At 39.5% G+C, this 21,065-nt stretch overlaps 1 protein-coding gene across 2 annotated transcripts in view; it reads right to left on the reverse strand.

Annotated features, from left to right (window-relative positions):
* Positions 1 to 21,065, reverse strand: part of RASA2 (RAS p21 protein activator 2) — a 137,587-nt gene that overhangs the window by 95,421 nt on the left and 21,101 nt on the right. For both annotated transcript variants that reach the window (XM_043997446.1, XM_043997445.1), the window contains exons 2-3: positions 14,159 to 14,276; positions 10,395 to 10,498 (exon numbers count right to left, since the gene is read on the reverse strand). In XM_043997446.1, the coding sequence (XP_043853381.1) occupies positions 10,395 to 10,498; positions 14,159 to 14,276 (222 nt within the window). The remainder of the gene's footprint in view (positions 1 to 10,394; positions 10,499 to 14,158; positions 14,277 to 21,065) is intronic.

The raw sequence follows: 21,065 nt of genomic DNA on the forward strand, positions 1-21,065 counted from the left end.
AACTAGACTTAAGTGAGAGAGGATTGTACAAAGTCACCAACCTCACTCTCTCCTCCAGAGCCATCTGGGTCCAGGGGCAAGAGATATAGATAGATAGATAGACAGATAGATAGACAGACAGACAGACAGATAGATAGATATAGATTTAGATATAGATAGACAGGCATATCTATATAGATATATATAGAGAGAGAGGGAAGGAGGGAGGGAGACAGACGGGGGGATATAGATATAGATATACATCTGGGGCCATCTTCAGATATAGATATACATCTGGGGCCCTGGATGTTTTGAGACAATCAGGGTTTACTGACTTGTCCAGAGTCACATAGCTAGTAAGTGTCTGAAGTCAAATTTGAACCCGGGTCCTCTCAACTTCAGGGCCAGTGCTCTAACCACTGTGCCACCTAGCTGCCCCCATTTTTGTGTACATCTCTGGAAAATATATTGCCAAGGTAAGTGGACTTATACATAGTATTCAAAATTTCTCCATATGCTGTAACCAATAGTTCCATATATGGATGGTGTGGTATGTGCTGGTGCAGCACCTGTGTTTTCTTGGTGTTAATTATTAGGCCAAAATTAACCACAAGCAGCAGAGAATTGATGCATAATGTGTTTCACCTAAGCTTCAGAGGCTTGCACTGAGTGCACAATCATCTACAAACCAAAAAATCATGTACCAACTCTCCCTCCACTTTAGTCTTGGCTTGTAGCCTTTTCAAACTAGTTTACCATCAGTGAGGTAGCTGACCTTGATCACGTTTTCATCTTCATTGAAAGCTACTGATAACGCTGCTGAAAACACCATGTTAAAAAGCATGGGAGCAAGCACAGAACCTTGCATCACTACACTGGTGACTGGGAAAACGACCAAGCATCGTCCAACATCCAGAACTCAGGCAAGCATGCTGTCATGAAACTGACATACAATACTGATGAACTTCACTAGGCAACCAAATTTTGACAATTTTCCACAAGACTTCACAACTGACAATATCAAAGGCCTTGGTCAGATCGATAAACGTTGTATACAGACCTCTGTTCTGCTCCTGGCATTTCTCCTGAAGTTGTCGGCAACAAATAACATAACAACCGTTCCTTAGCTCTTTCTGAAGCCACAATGGCTCTCAGGCAGATGTTCTAGGTGAAGAACCAGCCGATTAAGGAAGACTCTGGCAAGAACCTTGCCAGCAATGACTAAGAGAGAGGAACTTTCCCCCTCCACCCAGCCACCCATGATTGTCACCTTTACCTTTATAGAGATGGATAATGGAGGCATCTTTGAACTCCTGGGGGATAACTTTCTCTTAACATATAACCTGGAAAATTTCAGTCAGCTTTTGTATGAGCTGTGGATCCCCTGCCTTGTAAATCTTAGCTAGAATAGAATCAGCACCAGGTGCTTTGCCACACAAGAGGAGCCTAATAGTATTCAAAAATTCTTCAGTTGCAAATTTAGCTAGAGAGGGTTTGACTTCAATATGAGTTAAACGGTCAATGGCTTCAGCATTGATGACAGTCTTCTGAGAACACTATGGAAGTATTCAGCCCATCTCTCCAGGATGATGTCCTCATCATTAATCAATGTGGCTTCAGCAGCACTAAGTAGTTGGGAAGTGCCATAAATCTCTGGCCCATAAATAGCCTTCAGGGCATCACAAAAGTGCTTTGGAATGTCGCTATGAGTGTAAAACTGAATTTGATCTGCTTTCTCACTGAGCTAAGAATCTTGCATCTTTCTAATAAGCTTCACTTATACTTTACTTTTGATGGAGTTAAACACTGCCTTCTTAGAGAAAGATTAACTATCTTACTGGTAAACCCTGTGAGTTCCTGTTTTTTGTTTAGAAGCTTCTGAATTTCCCATAATTTCTGTCAAACCAATCTTGATGCTTGTGAGTATTCTGACTCAGATGAGTAAATGCAGTATTGTATACTCTCTGAAATCTCTGAAAGCAGCCCACTCCTTTTCTGTTCCACTGTTGCCAAACATGTGTTGACTCAGCATTCCCTCTAAGTTATGAACCAATTGTTCATGAAGGGAGAAACACTCTCATCTGTTGACATTAAGTCTTCTGGTAGCTGTCTTGCCTTAGGGGTGCTACTCTTATTGAGTGCAAATGGTTGGCTTAAGGAGGATAAGTCCATGGTCTATCCAGCACTCTGTGTCACACATCACCTTTGTCACACTAACACCCTGTTGGTCTCTTCTTACAAATGTGTATTCTACTAAATGCCAATGCTTGCTGTGAGGGTGCGTAAATGGAAGACAGAGTTGGTGATGATGTTAAAGGCTAAAATTCTAGCTAGTCTGTCTAAAATATCTAATGAGTGGTGGCCAATAAATTATAAGCTTTAGCAAGAGTTAGGCTTTTAAGCATTTATTGAGAAGAATAAGAATTTGGTAAAGAGAAAGAAAAAGGCCTACATTCATCTATCTATTAAAGGGAGAGCTCATTTCTAGCTCCCCTCTCCACCAGAGTCCCCAGGAAAAAAAGCATGTCAGAGCGCCAGGCTCCCCCTTCTTCCTCCCACCAGCAAATGTCACTTCCTGACGCCAAAGAAAAGACACATGGTCTTGCCCTTAAAGACCTTCACCTCATGGGTGGAGCTCTTCTACAGTAAGTCTCCAGCAGGTGGCATCATTTTAACCGTTACAATGAGAAGGTCATGAGAAGTCTAAATGCTGAAAAGGAAATGATCATTGTTATTGTTGTTTCCAACTCCATTCCTCCCAAGGACTCCCTGCCATATTTGGTAGTCTGAGCCTTCTCTAGCATTCAAGCCATCCAGAATTATAAGCTTGTCCTTTTTGGGCACATTGATGATGAGGCTCTCCAGGTCTTCAGAACATTCTTCGTTGACCTCACTGGGGTTTGTCCTGGTAGGAGCACAGGCACCTATAATGGTGTCGTGGTACCTTCCTGCAAGTGGCAATCACACTGTCATGAGTCTGTCACTTACCCACTTTGGTAGGCACACAAGCCTATTGACTAGATTAGTTTTGACTGCAAAACCTATACCAGCTTCGTGGTGCTCCTCGTTACTGTGGCCACTCCAGAAAAATGTGTCTCCAGCTCCAACTTCAGTAAGGTAGCCTTCATTTGCCAGCCATGTTTCACCCAGGGCTGCTGAGTTCTCTCACAACAAGAGCTATTTGTCTTTTAGGTTGATTGGATTTTGTGCTGTCTAGAACTGCAGACATTCCATGTACTGGTGAGTAGAATTATCTTTGCAAAAGTTTTGGTATGGGGTGTGTGTGTGTGTGTGTGTGTGTGTGTGTGTGTGTGTGTGTGTGTGTGTGTGTGTGTGTGTGTGTTTTAACGGGAAGGTGGAATTCCCGTCTGCTGCAGTAAGCAGGCCAGGGCTGAGCAAAGCCATTTTTAGGGCACCTTTTCTAGCCCCTTCCTTACATCAGGAGGTGAGTGCTGTAAGAATCAGGGTGCCACCCCCTGCTGAGAAAGACACTGAGAGAACCAGGACAATGCCCCCCCGCAGAAAGCGTGTGACTAGCGTCCAGAAGTTACATTTATTCATAAACTGCCTGTAAGTCATGTCAATCAATACACCAGCCAATTAGCTTGGAGCTGTGTGTGGGGACTGCCCCTCATCTGGTCCGCAGGAAGCTTCCACTGGAACGCATGGAGGATTGGCCCTTTTCTTTCGGGAACCAGCTGGTGGTGGCAGAACTTAAAGTGTTCTCTTTGGAAGCGTGGATAGCTAGGTGAAGGTAACTTTCGCTCTCTCTCTTTGCTAGCCCCTAATAAACTTTAATAAATGCTTAAAAGCTGAAACTGTTGCCGAATTTATCAGTAAACTTAACTAGTTCTACTCCACACCCACTGGGGGAGGGGGCAGATAAGGTGATCACACATTAAATTTTAAACATCACAGTGTAGTGGGGGCCTTAAAAGGCTGCTCAGACACCCAGGGGGCTGCTGAATCCCACTGCTGCTTCCAGCGAGAAGACACCCTATGTCCTGAGCCACCTGTGTGCAGGGTTATGACGATATCTCCCAGTGTATAGACCTGCTGCTTTATCTCCACAAGACTTTAAGGCAGGTAAAAAAGGTTAAATGGTCTGGGTGATATCTTTTGAATTGGGCATAAATTGGATTTAAGTGAGGCAATTTGTAGAAGTGAAGTTGTAGGCCTCACTCTTTCTTCCAGAGTCACCGGAGTCCAGTATCAAAACAAAGTCCAGACGACTGGTGATGGCTTGGGATGTAGTAGATGACCTTGGTCTAAATTAAAAGACTAAATATTGCTTGTATACAGAAATAAAATATAGAAAATCCCTCCCTTACAAATAATTCGACTTTTCAAGAGATGGTGTATTAAGTGCATTTCATGCATTCAATAAATATTTAATTGATGTGCAAGGGACTGTTATAAATGGGTCCCAGACTAGCCCACCAAAGCATGTTTAAATCATAACAACTTTAAAATAAAAGGATATGGAATCATTTATAAAACAGCTTCTATGGTTAATGTGCTTTAAGATGGAACTGAAGATACCAAGAACCCCAACCACAGCCAGCTGCCAAGAAAGGAATGCTTTATGCCCTTCTTCTCTTCCTATAATGGCTACTAACCATTTACTTAGTGATTTAGGAAATACTTCTTGCTCTTACCCTGCACAGAACATTTATATTTATGATCAGAGAACTGATTACATATATCTATATAGTTCCTTTTTTCCACTTTTTCTCCCTAGAGATGATATTGACACTCTAAATTTCATTACACAGGTGGGGAAACATCAAAAAAATTTAATATGGGCAGCTAGGTGGCGCAGTGGATAGAGCGTGGGCCCTGGAGTCAGGAGTACCTGAGTTCAAGTCAGGCCTCGGACACTTAACACTTACTGGCTGTGTGACCCTGGGCAAGTCACTTAACCCTAATTGCCTCACTTAAAAAAAAAAAAGTAATATCTCCTCCCTCCTTGCAGTGAACATGCAAGATGGAAGACATATACATGGGCTGACTGAGAATGTAGCCTCAAAGAGTCCAAGAAATACATGGACCCAGAAAAGAGACACAGACAGCCAGACCAACAAATATTTATTACATGCTGAAACAAAAATAATTGTTTTTGTTCTAGAGAAGAAAATAGACAATCTAGCATAGAAAGGGAAAAAAACTCACAAAATAAGGAAACTCCCTCTGGTCTTGAACTGTAGTTTTCTTGGTATCAGTTTTTTAAAGAAAAAGTTAGAGTTTATGAGAAGGGAAGTCCTGTGGCATAATGAATGAATGAATATTAGACTGAGAGCTGAATGACTTCTGCAGTCCCAGTGGGGTCTCTTAGCTAACTATATGCCTTCAGGTCAGTTACTTCATCTCAGTACATCTTAGTTTCCTCAACTGAAAAAATAAGGTTTGGAATAATTTTTCTCTAGAATCCCTTCCAATTCAGAGAAGCTTCTAATTACTTGGCAACTTAGGTTTATTTTCCTAGAATAGCTATTTATTTCACCAGTTTTAAGCCACTATCCAAATGTATGTATGCATATATTTTAGAAATGCTCACATAACATTATGGAAATTTAAAGGTGTTATCTTCACTTTCTCAAGTCTTGACCATATTTTACAAAAAAAGAAATAGTGACTAAATGCTACACTGATCCTATAAAGTAGTAAAAGGGAAAGAAGCAACCCCCAAAGCCCCAAAGCGAACCTAGCTGGGAGTGACATGGAAACCACCTTTGCTGGCCTCTCATATGAAGTGTCTTTAGCAGCGGCAGTCTCCACATTGCCTCTGCAAATGCTACTATGGCATGGACTCCTAGAGAGGAAGCTTTGAAGAGGATGGCCAGATGACAAAATCCTGACTGTGGACACACTAAATGCAGATGTCGAGAACTTCTGCTTTCATCGAGTTGGACACAGTGAACTGGTGAAGAGGTAAAGGGTGTGGAATGGTGAGTACAAATATTACAGTTCACAAAGCTACATCAGAACAGGGTTGGAAATCTGGGCAAATTCTGGCTAAAAGTTTACAATATGGCAACAGAGACAATAGCAGCACAGAGAAACAGTAACAGAGTAATAGTGAAGCCAGGAATAGGGAGGTATTAAATAGTAAGGATGCCAATAGCCAAAGGTAGTTGGACTGTGGCTCTGTTACTAAGAAAAGCAACACCCAAACTTGTGGTTTCTGCGTAATTTTATATCATAAGAAATGTTGTCAGTGATCACTGATTCAAGACTCAAGTGCCAGCAAAAATCATGATCCAGAGAATCACACAGATTCATACCAGAGATATCTGAGCTATTATCTGGTCTAATCCCTTGATTTCTGAGATTAAGAAGCTGAGGCCCAGGGGCAGCTAGATGGCGCAGTGGATAGAGCACCGGCCCTGGATTCAGGAGTACCTTTGTTCAAATCCGGCCTCAGACACTTAACACTTACTAGCTGTCTGACCCTGGGCAAGTCACTTAACCCCAACTGCCTCACTAAAAAAAAAAAAAAAAAAGAAGCTGAGGCCCAGAAAGAATGAATCAAGTGCAAAAGGTTACACCATTAGAGAGCTACGTCTATAACTTTTATCACTTGAATCTTTATCACTTGAATTCTTTCCTTGCATTACAGTATACCAAGGGACTGAGAAAGATTAAATAAAGGGCAGAAATGGGACTTTATTCTAAATGACTAATTTATATTTGAATTCAAGAGTAACAGGTCAAGAAAGAACTGACATCAAATCTGGACTCAGACCCTTACTGTGACCTCACCATCCTCAACCATAAAATAGGCATAAAATAACAACTATAAAAACAATAATAGCACTCCCAAGGTTGTCCTATGCATTAAAAGAGGTAAATATTTGTAAAGCACGTATAGTAGGCACTATGTAAATGCTTGTTTGCTTCTTCCCTTCTCCCTTTCCTTCCTTCAAGTTTTTAATGCCTCAGAGTCTTTGCAGTCTGAAAACGAAAACACATTTACTGAATCAGAAAACTCCACGCTTTAATACTTTAAAAAGCTCTACACTCTTTCTAGTGTGAGATGTGCCTCTACTGACATGGACACTGGTCCTCTGTATCTCAGGAGAAGGTTTCAGTAGAGGGTTTCTCACCCCCTTCCCCTTGACCTCCTGCCAGTGGAATGCAATCTTTTTGAGGGGAAGGCAGAGACTTTTTTGTATCTCCATAGCTAGAATATAATAGGTATCTTTATTATAAATGACTGATTTATATTTGCATTTAAGGGTTTCCATGAACAAAATATTCATCACCCTAGATAGATACATCCTGATAAAGACTCTCTATAAACCTTGGCTGGTTCTCAAAAATCAGACCATCAATCTACTGCAAACTTCTATTCAAAGACCTTCCAGCCTCACCAGAACTTATGCTTTAGCCTTCAAGAACCCCAGGGCACCTCCAACACCAGATGGGGCAAAAAATACGGAGCATTAATGGGGTGAAAATACATACTTAAATATGGCCAAAATCCTCATATTGCTAAGGGTGCTACTGGAATTGTAGCCAAGTACATGTAATGTTTTTGAGTCCCCTTTTTGGATAAAGAAAAAGATAAGGCATCAGAGGTGGGGCAATAAGTCCGACTTAACTGTTTCTATTAACTGTTGCAATTTCCTGACTTTTTACAGCTTGGTTCCTCAGCCTTGAGATTTCAGTGTTAGTGCTGTACTTCAAGCTTGTGCACAAAAGCTTTCTTTGTCTAACAAAGTTTACAAAGTTTGGATCCTACATGAGAGACCTTCTGCTGCCTTTATTCAGAACCAATATTTAAATACTTACAAGTTGGAAAAATAATCTTTCTTCAATTCTAGTTCAGCTTCCCTTCCTGCATGATGTTATAGATTTTATTTAATCTACCTTAAACTGAAACATACCTAGAAAAAGATGTTCAATTTCTAACAATTCTAAATACAAAGGATGGGAAATTAGCTAATGAAATCTCTGTAAAGTTTATGTGAAATCTTAAAAAGCAGGTATTGTGAATACAATAGTGATCATTCCCACATTATGAAATTGTTGTTGGGGTTTTTAAAAAAAATTAGATACAGGAATTCTTCCTGCCCATCACTTTCCCACCAAAGCAACTCTATCTATCTATCTATTATCTACCTACCTACATAAATAAAAACTACATCATCAGACTAACAATTCCTATTTTTAATATCTTTAAATGCATAGATAATAATTCTATATGAAAAAAGACAAAAAGAAAAAGGATAAAACATTTTGAGAAATCACAATGAAAAAACTCAGCTACATACCTCCTATGATTGATGAATTATAAGCCAAACCAAATTATAGCATTATATGCTTTACCAAGAGATGAATAAATCATAAGGGAAGAAGTTTGGCTTCAGGGATCTTTTCCAAGAAGCAGTTCTTCCAATTAAATCAGATTTTACATCATACAATTTTATAATCTTTCATTCTGCCACCTTAACAATTGTTGCTACATTCTTCTGCAGGGAACCTTCTAAATAAGTGCTGAAGTTTATATCAAGAATCATTATTCCTATATGGTTTCTTTATTTGCATTATTATATAATACACAATGGAATGTTTCATTATTATTTTACCAGCTGCCTTAGGTATCTCAAATATTTCTCTATTTTTCCTGCATTGATAAGGAGCTGGCTTTTCTATCCCCAATACTCTCTGGGGTAATCCATTGCATGTTGCCTTTTTTCTCCTCAATTATAATGCTGATTTTTCATTCACTTGGGTTTCTGAGTTGTTTGTCTTGAGGGAAACAGGAGGTTTTGGTGGTGGTGGTGGAAGCATTATTGAGGTGGGGTTTGGAGTTTGATATGGTTGGCGGTTAGGGTAAGAATGAAGGGAGGGAGATCAGCTAAGGAGGTTACTGTAATAATCCAAGTCCAAAGTGTTAAATTCCTGGATTATGGTGATAGCAGTGATAAGAGAAGAAAGGTCAAATCGAAGAGATATTTAGGAAAGAGAATTAACAGGACCTAATGAGAAATAAGGGAAGAAGGTTATTTCTAGCAAAGAAGACTAAAAGAATGTGGGTACCTATTTGAGTGAAATAAGATTTGGGAAGACTTGAAGAGTAAAAGATCATGAATTCAATTTTGGATCTGTTGATTTTAAAGGGATGATGGAATGTTTTCTAGGAAAAAAAAAAATCAAGGCATCTTAAGTATTCATTCCTTCAAGAAATATATGGTAGATCTATGTGCTAGGCATGGTGGAATATAAAGAGTGCATAAATTCTGTTCCCTACCCTCAATGAATTTACAATCAAGTAGGGAAAATGAAAACAAATAACTGCAATAAAAAGTCATTATGTGGCAAATGTCAAGGAAGTAGACCAAAATGTTACAATAATTTAGAAGCATAGGTCACTTCAAGTCAATTAACATTTATCTAACAATGTTTCTTGTTTTGTTGTTTTTAAGTTACGCACCTATAAAATTTCTCCCTATGTTCTACTTTGGTTGCATCCTACAAATTTTGCTAATTTGTCTCATTGTTATTATACTTAATGAAATAATTATTTCTATGTTTCATTTTTTAACTCACTTTAGAATTAGATTATTTAGTTTCCAATAAATTTTTAATCTATGCTTTCATGGACCTTTATGGAAGGTAATTTTTATTGAATGATGGTCTGAAAAGGGTGCATTTAATATTTCTGCTTTTCTACATTTTGTTGTGAGGTTTTTATGCCCTCATACATGGTGGGTTTTTGAGAAGGTGCCATGTACAACTGAGAAAAAGATACTCCTTTCTATTCCCATTCAATTTTCTCCAGGTCTATTCTATCTAACTTTTCTAAAATTCTATTCATCTCCTCAACTTCTTATTTATTTCAGTGTTAGATTTATCTAGCTCTGAGTGGGCAAAGTTGGGGGTTGCAAATAATCTGTCAACAGTAAAAGGTTATATATGCCCATTTTATATACCTACATACCCAGGGTCGCATAAAAATATCTCAGGCAAAAAGGGGTCACAACTGGGAAAGTTTAAGAGCTGCTCTAGTCCAATCCCCTTATTTTCCAGATGAGGAAACTCATGCTCAGGAATGTTAAGTGATTTGCCCAGGGTCATGCAGGTCCTACATGTCACATGGGATTTGAACCCAGGTGCTCTGACCCTAGTCAGTACTTTTCCCCCTCTCCCATGCTGCTCAGTACAAAAATATCAAGATTGGGGGAAAACCTCAAAAGTATAAATTCTCCTGAGAGTGGATCAATATTATCATGTTTAAGTAGCCCAGCACAAATTCAGAGCTAAACTATAATATGCCTGAGAATAAAGTCTATAGGAAAAGAAAAAGAAGATAATATTAGACAACAAACACCACAGTTCTTAAAGGAATTGATGGATGGGTAAATAAAACACATCATATATGACAAATGATGATCAGCAATGGTACTTACCTATTCGAAGATCTCTTTGTAAAACACTCTTATCATAAATGTAGAAAGACAAATACTGGAAAGTTCTTGGAATCTCAAAGTAAAACTCTTCACTATAAAATGGGCTAGAGAGAGAAGGAATAGAGTCTGTAAGGAAAAGTTCTGACTACCACAAAGCAATATCATGCTTAGTAAACCGAATGACATAATAATCTTTTTCTAACAGATCCTGGGCCAAACAGGTTTCCTCTTAGGTTCTGAAGGCAGGGATCTGGGTCCCTCAGATTCCCATCAGTGAATTCCAGTGGCTTTGTGAACAGATGATCACTACTTTGGCTTTCTGGAGCTATGCTCACTCTGAAAAGATCTAAAAATCCAAGTGAAGAAGACACTGCTGACCCCATTATTTATCCAAAAGTGAGAAACATGAAGTCAATATATCTCAAAAAACCAAACTTGGAATGTAATGAATGCTATTAAAAAAAAAAGGTGGGGGTCAAAGTATAAGGAATAGGAAGTTAAATTCTGATCTTTAAACCAACAAAACTCTCATTTCAAAAAATTAATTTAAGCACTGAAATTCCTTTGACTAAAAGTGTTTCTAGAGAACATATGACTTTGAAACTTGTACTTTTGACAAGGTTTCTTCTTTCCTGGAAGTATATTTAAAATTTTTAAAGTCTAAAATATAATGTTACTTATACATACCAAAGATAAATGCCCTGTCCTTAGAATACTATGCTGCACTGACTTAGAGAAAAATGTAAAACTTCAGTGCAGAATTCTTATGGAGATTTCTTTCCAATATTTTTGCCTTAGCCTTTCAGTTTTTGACATTTTAATGGATCAAAAAAATGTCAACATATTTTTATTCCAAATGTACTCAAGATTAATTCCTTCCAATTAGATTGTCAAAAAACAATGAAATTCTTCCAAACTGCATTCCTCATTTGTAAAATTCTAAGCATAATTCTTTGTAAAAACAGTCATAAAGCAAAAATAAATAAATAAATAAATAAATCACACATAAATATTTTCACTTCATCATTGTACAAATAATTTTAGAACAACAGCAACAACAATAAAAAGCCACAAGGCTCTGAGAACACTGTGGGAGTACTTATGGGAGGCATTTGTGCCAGATGCAATAGGATTATGTATGGCAAATTTGATTAAAGTGTGAAAAGTCTTTCAATTAGCCACTCATCCAGAGCAGTAAAACAAGTAATAATTTTTGATACGTGATTAGAAAAATGGCTTTACTCATCTTGTGACCTGTAGCCTTCCTAAGAAGGCAAGGTATTTTGATGTTGTGTTTCTTCAGTTGTGAACTAGTTGATTTTAGGTATTTATTTGCAAGCCTACAGGTTAAATATCATTACACTAATTCCCTTGGTGTGAGAGGGTTTGACTATCACTAAGATTATGATCTGCTATCACTGGAATTAGTGGGAGCCAAGTAACAGAATAAAACTTAAGTAACTCTAAATCCTAATCCCAACTCTTCACTTAGACTTCCTTCCTTAATCATATTGCATAGAATATTCAGACTTTCTTTGGTGCCTCAATTTTTTCATGTGTAAAGTACTGGTAATACATGGGTATTGGAAGTAGCAAATGTATCTGAAATGCATTCAGTAATAAAGGCACAATTAATTACATTTTAGTCTTCCTTTGAAGAGATCAGGTGTTTAAACTAAAAGCAGAGACATAAAGACATCCCACAAGAGGAGAGACAACTCACATTTATGTGTATGGATTACAAAATATGTTATATAAATTACTTTATTTGAGCCTCATGAAAACACTGTGGGGTAGGTAATGTAGTATAATCTCCATTTCATAGATAAGAAACTAAAGCTCAAAGAAAAAGTAAGGTGTGTAAGGGGGTCACAAAGCTGCCATAAATAGTAGGACCAGAACAAACCTCAAAGAGCTGGGCCAAGGCATCTGGGCACCAGCAGTGCACGACTAAAAATGGTGCCCTTAGGGTGTGCTCCTCTCCACTAGAAGCTGTGAGCCTTCACCACAGCACGTGCAACTTGACCTAGTGCCAAATAAACATGCGCCAGGTAGAGCAGAACGTGTTGGCATGAAATAATGCACATGTGCAAAAATTAATCTTAAGAAAGTGTTGCTTATTGCATCCTCTCTGTGTGTTGTACCCATGCAGCTGGCTCCCCTCCTTCCCAAGCACTGGCTCTGCGCTTTTGAAGGAAAAAAAGAACAAAGAAGAAAGAGTAGAAAACCACAAAAGTAAATCAGAAATCCATTTCTCTGGCATTGCTGCAGACAGTCTTTCAAGGGGCAGCAGAGATTCTGAGGATAAGCAACGATTTGTCACAGTAGCCACCTTCAGAGTCAGAAATTAACCTCAAAGATTACTGAATCTAACTTGTCTGAAACATTGCTGACAAAGTGTAATCCAGCCTCAACTTGAACCCCACACCAAGGACAAGGAACTCACAACGTCAGAAGGCAATCTATTCCATTTCTGGAGATCTCTAATGGTCAGAAGCACTCTATTTCTGAGACTGTAACGAATGTTAACTACAATTGTCAGAGAGGTTCCTGCAGTCTTCTAACACAATTCTGTTCATTTCTACAGCTGCTGCTAAAATAAAGTAGATGGGATTGATGGAAATGATCCATCTAAATTTAAGGAACTAATAACATTTATTCATGTATATTAGCGTGCTCAAATAATGGAATACATTGACAAATGAGATAGAATTTGTTTTAGAGAAGTTCATTCATTGGTAAGGTTAGTACTGAATTAAGTGATTTATAAAATATTTCCTAAAGCGTTATCATACTTGTTAAAATTTTAAAAAGTTTCTAATGAGGGAACTTTCAGAAGCTAACTAGTTCAACCTATACCAAAACATTCAATTTCTTTTATAACATATTCAATAAATGGTCATGCAGTCACTGCTTGAGGACCTCTTAATTTGAAGGCACCTGCTACCTCCTGAAAGAGATCATTCCACTTCCAAATAGGTGGTGCAGTAGATAGAATGCCCACCCTGGAGTCAGGAAGACTCATCTTCCCAAGTTCAAATCTGGCCTCAGATACTAGGCTGTGTGACTCTGAACAAGTCAGTTAACCCTGTCTGCCTCAGTTCCTCTTCTATAAAATGAAGGGGAGAAGGAAATGACAAACCACTCCAGGATCCTGGCCAAGAAAACTGTAAATGGAGTTATAAAGAGTCACACACAACTCAAACATATGAACAACTGTTAAGAAATTTTCTTTACATCAAACCTAAATTTTCTTACTTGCGATTTCTAACCAGTGATTTGAGTTCTTACTTAGAAGTTTAAGTAAAAATGGCTATATCACCTTTCTAATATTTGAGAATCCCTCAAATACTTGAGGGCAGAATGCATTCTGACTTCAGCCTTACTCCCTTCCAAATCTTCCTGTTTCCAGGCTAGATAATCCTTCAACCCTATGGCACGATCTTAAAGCCCTTCACTATACTGGCTGTCCTCCTCTGGAAACTTTGTAGCTTACCCATGTCCTTCCAGAAAGATGGGTGCAGACATGAATACAATGCTACAGATGAGGGCTGATCACCTCCCTAACGTTGCACATAATCAGTCTCTTAATGCAACCTGACGATGGTAGTTTTCTGGGACACCATAGCACACTGTTGACTCATACTGAATTTGAAGTCTAATAAACTCCTTGATTTTCTGTTACGTTTACATTTTGGATTACATTGCAGGGGTCACGTTTCATATAAATCTAACTAATATTATTTATCAAGTTTTCTACTTACCTTAATGACTTTTCAACAACCTGAGTACGGAAAACTTCTTCTTGGTCCAAATTTATGGTGCAGAAACAATCTCTCATTTTGTTGGGTCCAGGATATGGCAATAAATTCTTGGCTTCACCTGTTGGCATAAATTTACATTTTTTAAGTGCTGAAAACTACAAACCATGAATACCAGAGTCTTAGATTAGTCCATTTTAATTCAAATATATGGTATCAATGTCACACAAATAAGAGCTTTAGAGTCAAATAAAAATAAAATTAATAGAAACTAAAGAAACCTGGGGAAGGTTATCAAGAAGGTTGGACTAGAGTTCATCTTGGAAGGGTAAGATCATACTGAAGATCCAATTTTGGAGCCTGGGGAGATTTTGATGGGGAAAAATGTGGGTGCTAGAATTGAACATGAACTTCATAGCTCTTCACAGTAAGCTATTTAGTAAAGTACAAGGAATACTAGAAGACAGTTGAGTGACATAGGTTCTAATTCTTTTATTTATTTATTTTTTTTTGCGGGGCAATGGGGGTTAAGTGACTTGCCCAGGGTCACACAGCTAGTAAGTGTCAAGTGTCTGAGGTCGGATTTGAACTCAGGTACTCCTGAATCCATGGCCAGTGCTTTATCCACTGCGCCACCTAGCCACCCCCTCTAATTCTTAATTTATACTAAGATCCAGTCAAACAGGCTTTCTTGCTGTTCTTCATCCAGGACGATCCATCTCTTGCCTCCATGCCACGCCTTTACACTGGATATACTCTATGCCATGAACACACATCCTGTTCACCTCTGCCTCCTAGACTCTCTTGTGTCCCTACCAACTCAGGTGAAATGTTACCATCTATATGAAGTCTTTTCTGATTTCACTCCCCTCCCCAGATGCTAGTGCCCTTCTACCCAAATTTCCTTTCGCTGTTGTGTCCTTACCTCTGACACTTAGCAGAGTGCCCAGCATGTATAAGATGCTTAATAAATGCTTAGTGGGGTTAGACCCACTAGCTGTGGAAATTGGGATGAGTCACAGAATAACCAAACTGGAGAGCTAGAAATCATCTGAATATTAAATATCTATACATTACAGTTTCCTTCTTAAAAGGCTTAGATTCTAGGGGCAGCTAGGTGGCACAGTAGATAAAGCACTGGCCCTGGATTCAGGAATACCCGAGTTCAAATCCAGCCTCAGATACTTGACACTTACTAGCTGTGTGACCTTGGGCAAGTCACTTAACCCCCATAGCCCCGCCCCCCCCCCAAGGCTTAGATTTAAATGATCCTTAATGTTACTTCTGGCTCCAAAATTCTATGGTGAATACTGGGAAATGGAAACAGAAAAATGGGAATCAATACAGTCAGCTCAAACCAACATGCTTTGAAAGAAACCTGGTGGAAATGGCAAGTTTGAAGTGATCGTCACTAATTAGCCTTAATAAATCAACAAAATCCATTACAGTATATTTGGGAGATACCTAGGCGATGAAAACTTAACAGAGATGAGTATCACCAGGTAATTTAAGTAAGGTCCTGTATAAGTATTATTTTCTGATATCAGACGCTTGTATTTATGTAGCTTCTTACAAGTTACAAAAGACTTGTTCACAACCCTGTGAGATATATAGTAGGACAAGTATTACAAAAACAACCTCTTATAAATCATCTATTCCTACCTTTATACCTCATCAAAAATCCATCCTTCCAAAAAAAATTTTTCCCCCTGAAAGTGTCAGTCACTGCTTGTCTAAAATGATGGGTAACTTACTATTTTTTTGAGGCCACACATTCTACTTTGGGACAGTTCTAATTATTAGCAGGTTTTTCCTGATATCAGCCAGTTACTTCCCTGAAAGTTCACCACATTGTACTGAGTGACCTAACATGACTGGGTTAAAAATGTCCAATTCTCCTTACACAGTAACAGCCCTTCAAATACTTGAATATAATGACAGGTTATCATTTCCCTGCCTTTTCAGGATAAACAGTGAATCAAAGAGTCATTCCGAGCTTGAAGGGACCTCAGCAGCCAAGCTACTAAGCCTAACTTGGAAACCCTTTCTGGGGTACACCTGCATCTATTCCTCTGCTCCAAGGGTGCCAATGAAAGGAGCCCACTTCAGAAACAGTCCGTCCTACTCTCGGAGAGCTCCACACGTCATCAAGTTTTCCCTTACTTCGAGTCTGAATCTGCTTCTTTGTCATTCTACCTGCTGCCCTCTGGGATGCCGAACAGGGCAAATTCAACAAGTGTTTCATACAACAGCCCTTCAAATACTTCAAATACATCTCTCAATGGCCCCTCTTATGATACGGCCTCAAGCAGGTTCTGGGGCAAGGCTGGTTACTCTCCTCTGGATACTCTCCCATCGTATTATAGCTGTTCTTGCTGTGATACTCAAAAACTGAATATAATACTCTACATGTGATCCAAAGAAGCAGATGGTTGGAGCAGAGGTTCTTCCATGCATTTGTACTTTTGAAAAAGGAGAGGAGTAGTAGTAAGGTGGCACAGTGGATAGAGTACCAGCCTTAGAGCCAAGAGGACCTGAGTTCAAATCTGATACTTGACACTTACCAGCTGTGTGACCCATGGCAGGTCACTTAACCCCAACTGCCTTGCTAAAAAAGGGGGGAGGGGGAGAGGTATCTGTACTTAAATATAATTGGTATCCTTCAAAATCCTGGGTTTTAGTTTATGCATTTAAAAACATTCTAAGAAGGGTCCATAGACTTCACTAGACTGTCAAAGTAGTACATAATACAAAATAGGATAAAAACTGCTGGTATCACTTAGAAAAGGCAACTCTTGGGGCAGCTAGGTGGCGCTGTGGATAGAGCACCAGCCGTGGATTCAGGAGGACCTGAGTTCAAATCCAGCCTTAGACATTTTACACTTACTAGCTGTGTGACCCTAGGCAAGTCACTTAACCCCAATTGCCTCACCAAAACAAAAAAGAAAAGGCAACTTTTTGTAATGGAAAAGAACTGGAAACTAAAAGGTGTCTATCAAGTTGAGGAAAGTGAATAAATTATGTTATATGAATGTAATGGAATATTTTTGTGCCATAAGAAAAGACAATTTCAGGGAAATATGAGAACAAATCTATAAAGTGATATAGAGAGTGAAGTAATCAGAACTTGGAAAACAATTTATAACATAACATCAACATTGTAAAAACAAATAGTTTTGAAAGACTGAAGGCAACATCATCAAGGCAATAATCACCTATTATTTCAGAGGACTGACCATGATGAATACCACTCACTGAGAGGTGATAAAACTATTAGGAAGAATGAGACACACATTTTTAGACACTGCCAACATGGAAGTGCATTCCATAGGTGGAATACAAAGGTGGAAAATGCTCTATAATTTTTTTAAAAATTTAATTTAGGGGCGGCTAGGTGGTGCAGTAGATAAAGCACCGGCCCTGGATTCAGGAGGACCTGAGTTCAAATCCGGCCTCAGACACTTGACACTTACTAGCTGTGTGACCCTGGGCAAGTCACTTAACCCCCACTGCCCAGCAAAAAAAAAAAAATTTAATTTAAAAAATGAACACAGACAACAATCACACAGGATGGGGGTGCAACTGGATAGGCTGTGATCCTTGGACAGAGTAGGAACTATCTGTAACAGTGAAAACCACAAATTCACTTAAATATCATCATCCTTGAGTCAAAATAGCAACAACCCTAACTTGAAACAGTCATAAATGTTTCACCAAATTTGGCCAGAGTACTAATGGAATTTGCTTAATCAACAAGCATTTATTACATACTTACTATGCACCAAGCACTGAGCTAGTAAGGTGTGATTATATATAAAAATATTTTCATAATTATATTCCTACTGAAATTGGTTTAATTCCTGCTGAAAAAGAAACGAACAACTCAGGTAGAAAAACATCGGTGTGCATCTAAGATGGAATGCAGGAGTTGGGGTCAGTGAAGACTGGGAAAGTAGGGCTATGAAATGAATCCAAGTCTCCTGAGGCTACCCTCTATCCACCACAGACATCACAAAACCTCTAACCCATCATGACCAGCAAAATTCTACACCCCGTTCGGCCCCCACCCCCGCCCCATCCCAATTCCTGTGCTCCATAAGACCTCTGGTACTCTCAGACCCATCCAGCTCAATCACTTCCCTCCTCCATCCCCATTCTCTTCTATCTTCCCTACCTACTGAGTGCTCTGCAACACTGATCTATCATGAAGAAATTCCTCTTCATCCAACACTCTTCTTCTCATACTTTTTCCAACTCCTTGAGCAAACCCCCATATTTCCCTAAGACTCTCCTCCTAAAAAGTATTTTTCATCCTCGCTCTTATTTCCAGTTCCCTCAACTTGTCCCAGTTCATCACCTCAGCCACAGCTTCACCACCTTGATCCTATTAATTAACCAGATCAATTACACACTTCCCCCACTTCTGAATCCCTGACGTATCACTGCTGATGCCTTGGATGACTATCTCATCTGCCTTCACCATCCTTCCTTATGGGCTACTTAACAGCTCAGGAGATGATCGCTCCAAAAAACATCCAAATAAGGCTACAGGAAAATGCCTGGAGCAGCAAAACCCACAGAAGAATGTGCTGAAATCTTCTTCTAACCAAGAACAGCTTGGAAGGTCAGAAGGAGGGAGCTGCTGTGCTCATACAGGAGTTGGGCCCAACCCCACAGTCACCCTGACACAGATCCAGTCCCAGGAAGGCCTCACCAGAGAAGGAGACCCCCAGAGCCTCTGAATCAGCTGAAGCGCTGGTGTTGTCTGGAACTAAGCTCAGTCTGGTGAGAGGGCTGAGCCCTGGGGGGAGACTACAGGGGTCTATGCTCATGCTAAGGCAGATCTTGGATTTTACACCCCTGCTGAGAACCAGGAGGTAGGCTTGAGTAGCAGTGGCCCAGGTGAGGGAGGGGCACAGGCCCATTGGAGCTAACAACCACAACACACAAAGCTGGTTGATTTGGCAAGTTGGTCTGGGGTCATCTAAGGACCAGGAAACAGGCCAGGTGAGTGAAGAACCTGATTCTCCTTAAATCATATCACCTGGGACTTCTTAAGCTTGGGATACTGCAGCCTGGAAACAGTGCCCCACTTTAAGGAGCTAAAAGTCAAGTAAAAGAAAGGCAAGATGAGCAGACAGAGAAAGGTGAAGACCATAGAAAGTTTCTTCAGTAACAAGGAAGACCAAAGGGCACCCTCAGAGGAAAATGTCAACATCAGGGCCCCTATATCTAAAGCTTCCAAGAAAAATACAAATTGGTCTCAGGCCATAGAGGTGCTCAAAAAGGACTTTGAAGATAAAATGAGAGAGGTAGAGGAAAAAATGGAAAGAGAAATGAGGGTGATGCAGGAAAGACATGAGAAAAAAGTCAACAGCTTGAAAAGTCAAATTGGCCAAATGGAAAAGGAGATACAAAAGCTCTCTGATGAAAATAACTGCCTAAGAATTAGGATTGAACAAATGGAAGCCAGTGACTTTATGAGAAACCAAGACACAATAAAGCAAATCCAAATGAATAAAAAAATAGGGGGCAATGTGAAATATCTTCTGGGAAAAACTGCTGACCTGGAAAATAGGTCCAGGAGAGATAATTTGAAAATTATTGGCCTACCTGAAAACCATGATCAAGGAAAGAGCTTAGACACCATCTTCCAAGATATTCTCAGGGAAAACTGCCCTGAAATTCTAGAAGAAGAAGCTAAGATAGAAATTGAAAGAATCCACCGATCACCTCCAGAAAGAAATCCCAAAAAGAAAAATCCTAGGAATATTATAGCCAAATTCCAGAGCTCTCAGGTCAAGGAGAAAATATTGCAAGCTGCCAAAAAGAAAGAATTCAAGTACTGTGGAGTTCCAGTCAGGATAGCACAAGATCTAGCAGCTTCTACATTAAAGGACTGGAGGGCATGGAATATGATATTCCAGAGGGCAAAGGAAATGGGATTACAACCAAGAATAACCTACCCAGCAAAACTCAGCATTATCTTTCAGCGGAAAAAATGGGACTTTAATGAAAAAGAAGACTTTCAGATATTTGTGATGAAAAGACCTGAACTGAATGGCAAATATGACTTTCAAATACAAGACTCTAGAGAACCATAAAAAATTGGAGCTGGGAGACATACCTGGGGTCATACAGTGGGCGACTGTCTTGTGTCTGAGGCTGGGTTTTGGCTGAGATCCCCCTGGGTCCAGGGATGATGATTTGTCTACTGTGTCACTTAGCTAGATGATAACATCTTTAGGGTTAAATTGAGGGGAGAAGGGAATTCACTAAGGGAGGGGGAAGGGCAGAAGTGAAATCCTACATGAAAGTAACAGGAAAAGGCTTATGGAATTGGGGAAGAGATGAGAGGGGAGCAGGGCAGTAAATGAATTTTACTCCCATCAGAAAAGGCTCAAAGATCTTAAACTCATTAGAGCTGCCTCAAGGAGGGACTAACAGACACACCCAACTGGGTGGAGTAATCTATTTAACCTGGGCAGTAAATGAGCCTAACACTCATCAAAATTGGCTCAAAGACCTCAATCTCATTAGAATTGGCTCAAGGAGGGAATAACGTACACACTCAATTGGGTGGAGTAATCTCTCTAACCCTGCAGGAAAATAGGAGGGGAAGGGGATAAAGAGAGAGGGGCAAAAGAAGTAAGGGCAGAGTGGGGGAGGGGACAGACAGAAGCAAATCCCTTTTGAAGAGTGATAGGATGAAAGAAGATGGATAATAGAATAAATATCATGGGGAAGGGAATAGGATGGAAAGGAAACAGTCAACAATAGTAATCATGAAAAAGAGAAAAGGGGGGAAAATTGTACAAAAAATATTTATAGCAACTCTTGGTGGAGGCTAAGAATTGAGAATCAAGGGAATGTCCATCAATTGAGGAATGATGGAAAAAGCTGTGTTATA

The sequence above is a fragment of the Dromiciops gliroides genome, chromosome 3, assembly GCF_019393635.1.
Source record: "Dromiciops gliroides isolate mDroGli1 chromosome 3, mDroGli1.pri, whole genome shotgun sequence".
Lineage (NCBI taxonomy): Eukaryota > Metazoa > Chordata > Mammalia > Microbiotheria > Microbiotheriidae > Dromiciops > Dromiciops gliroides.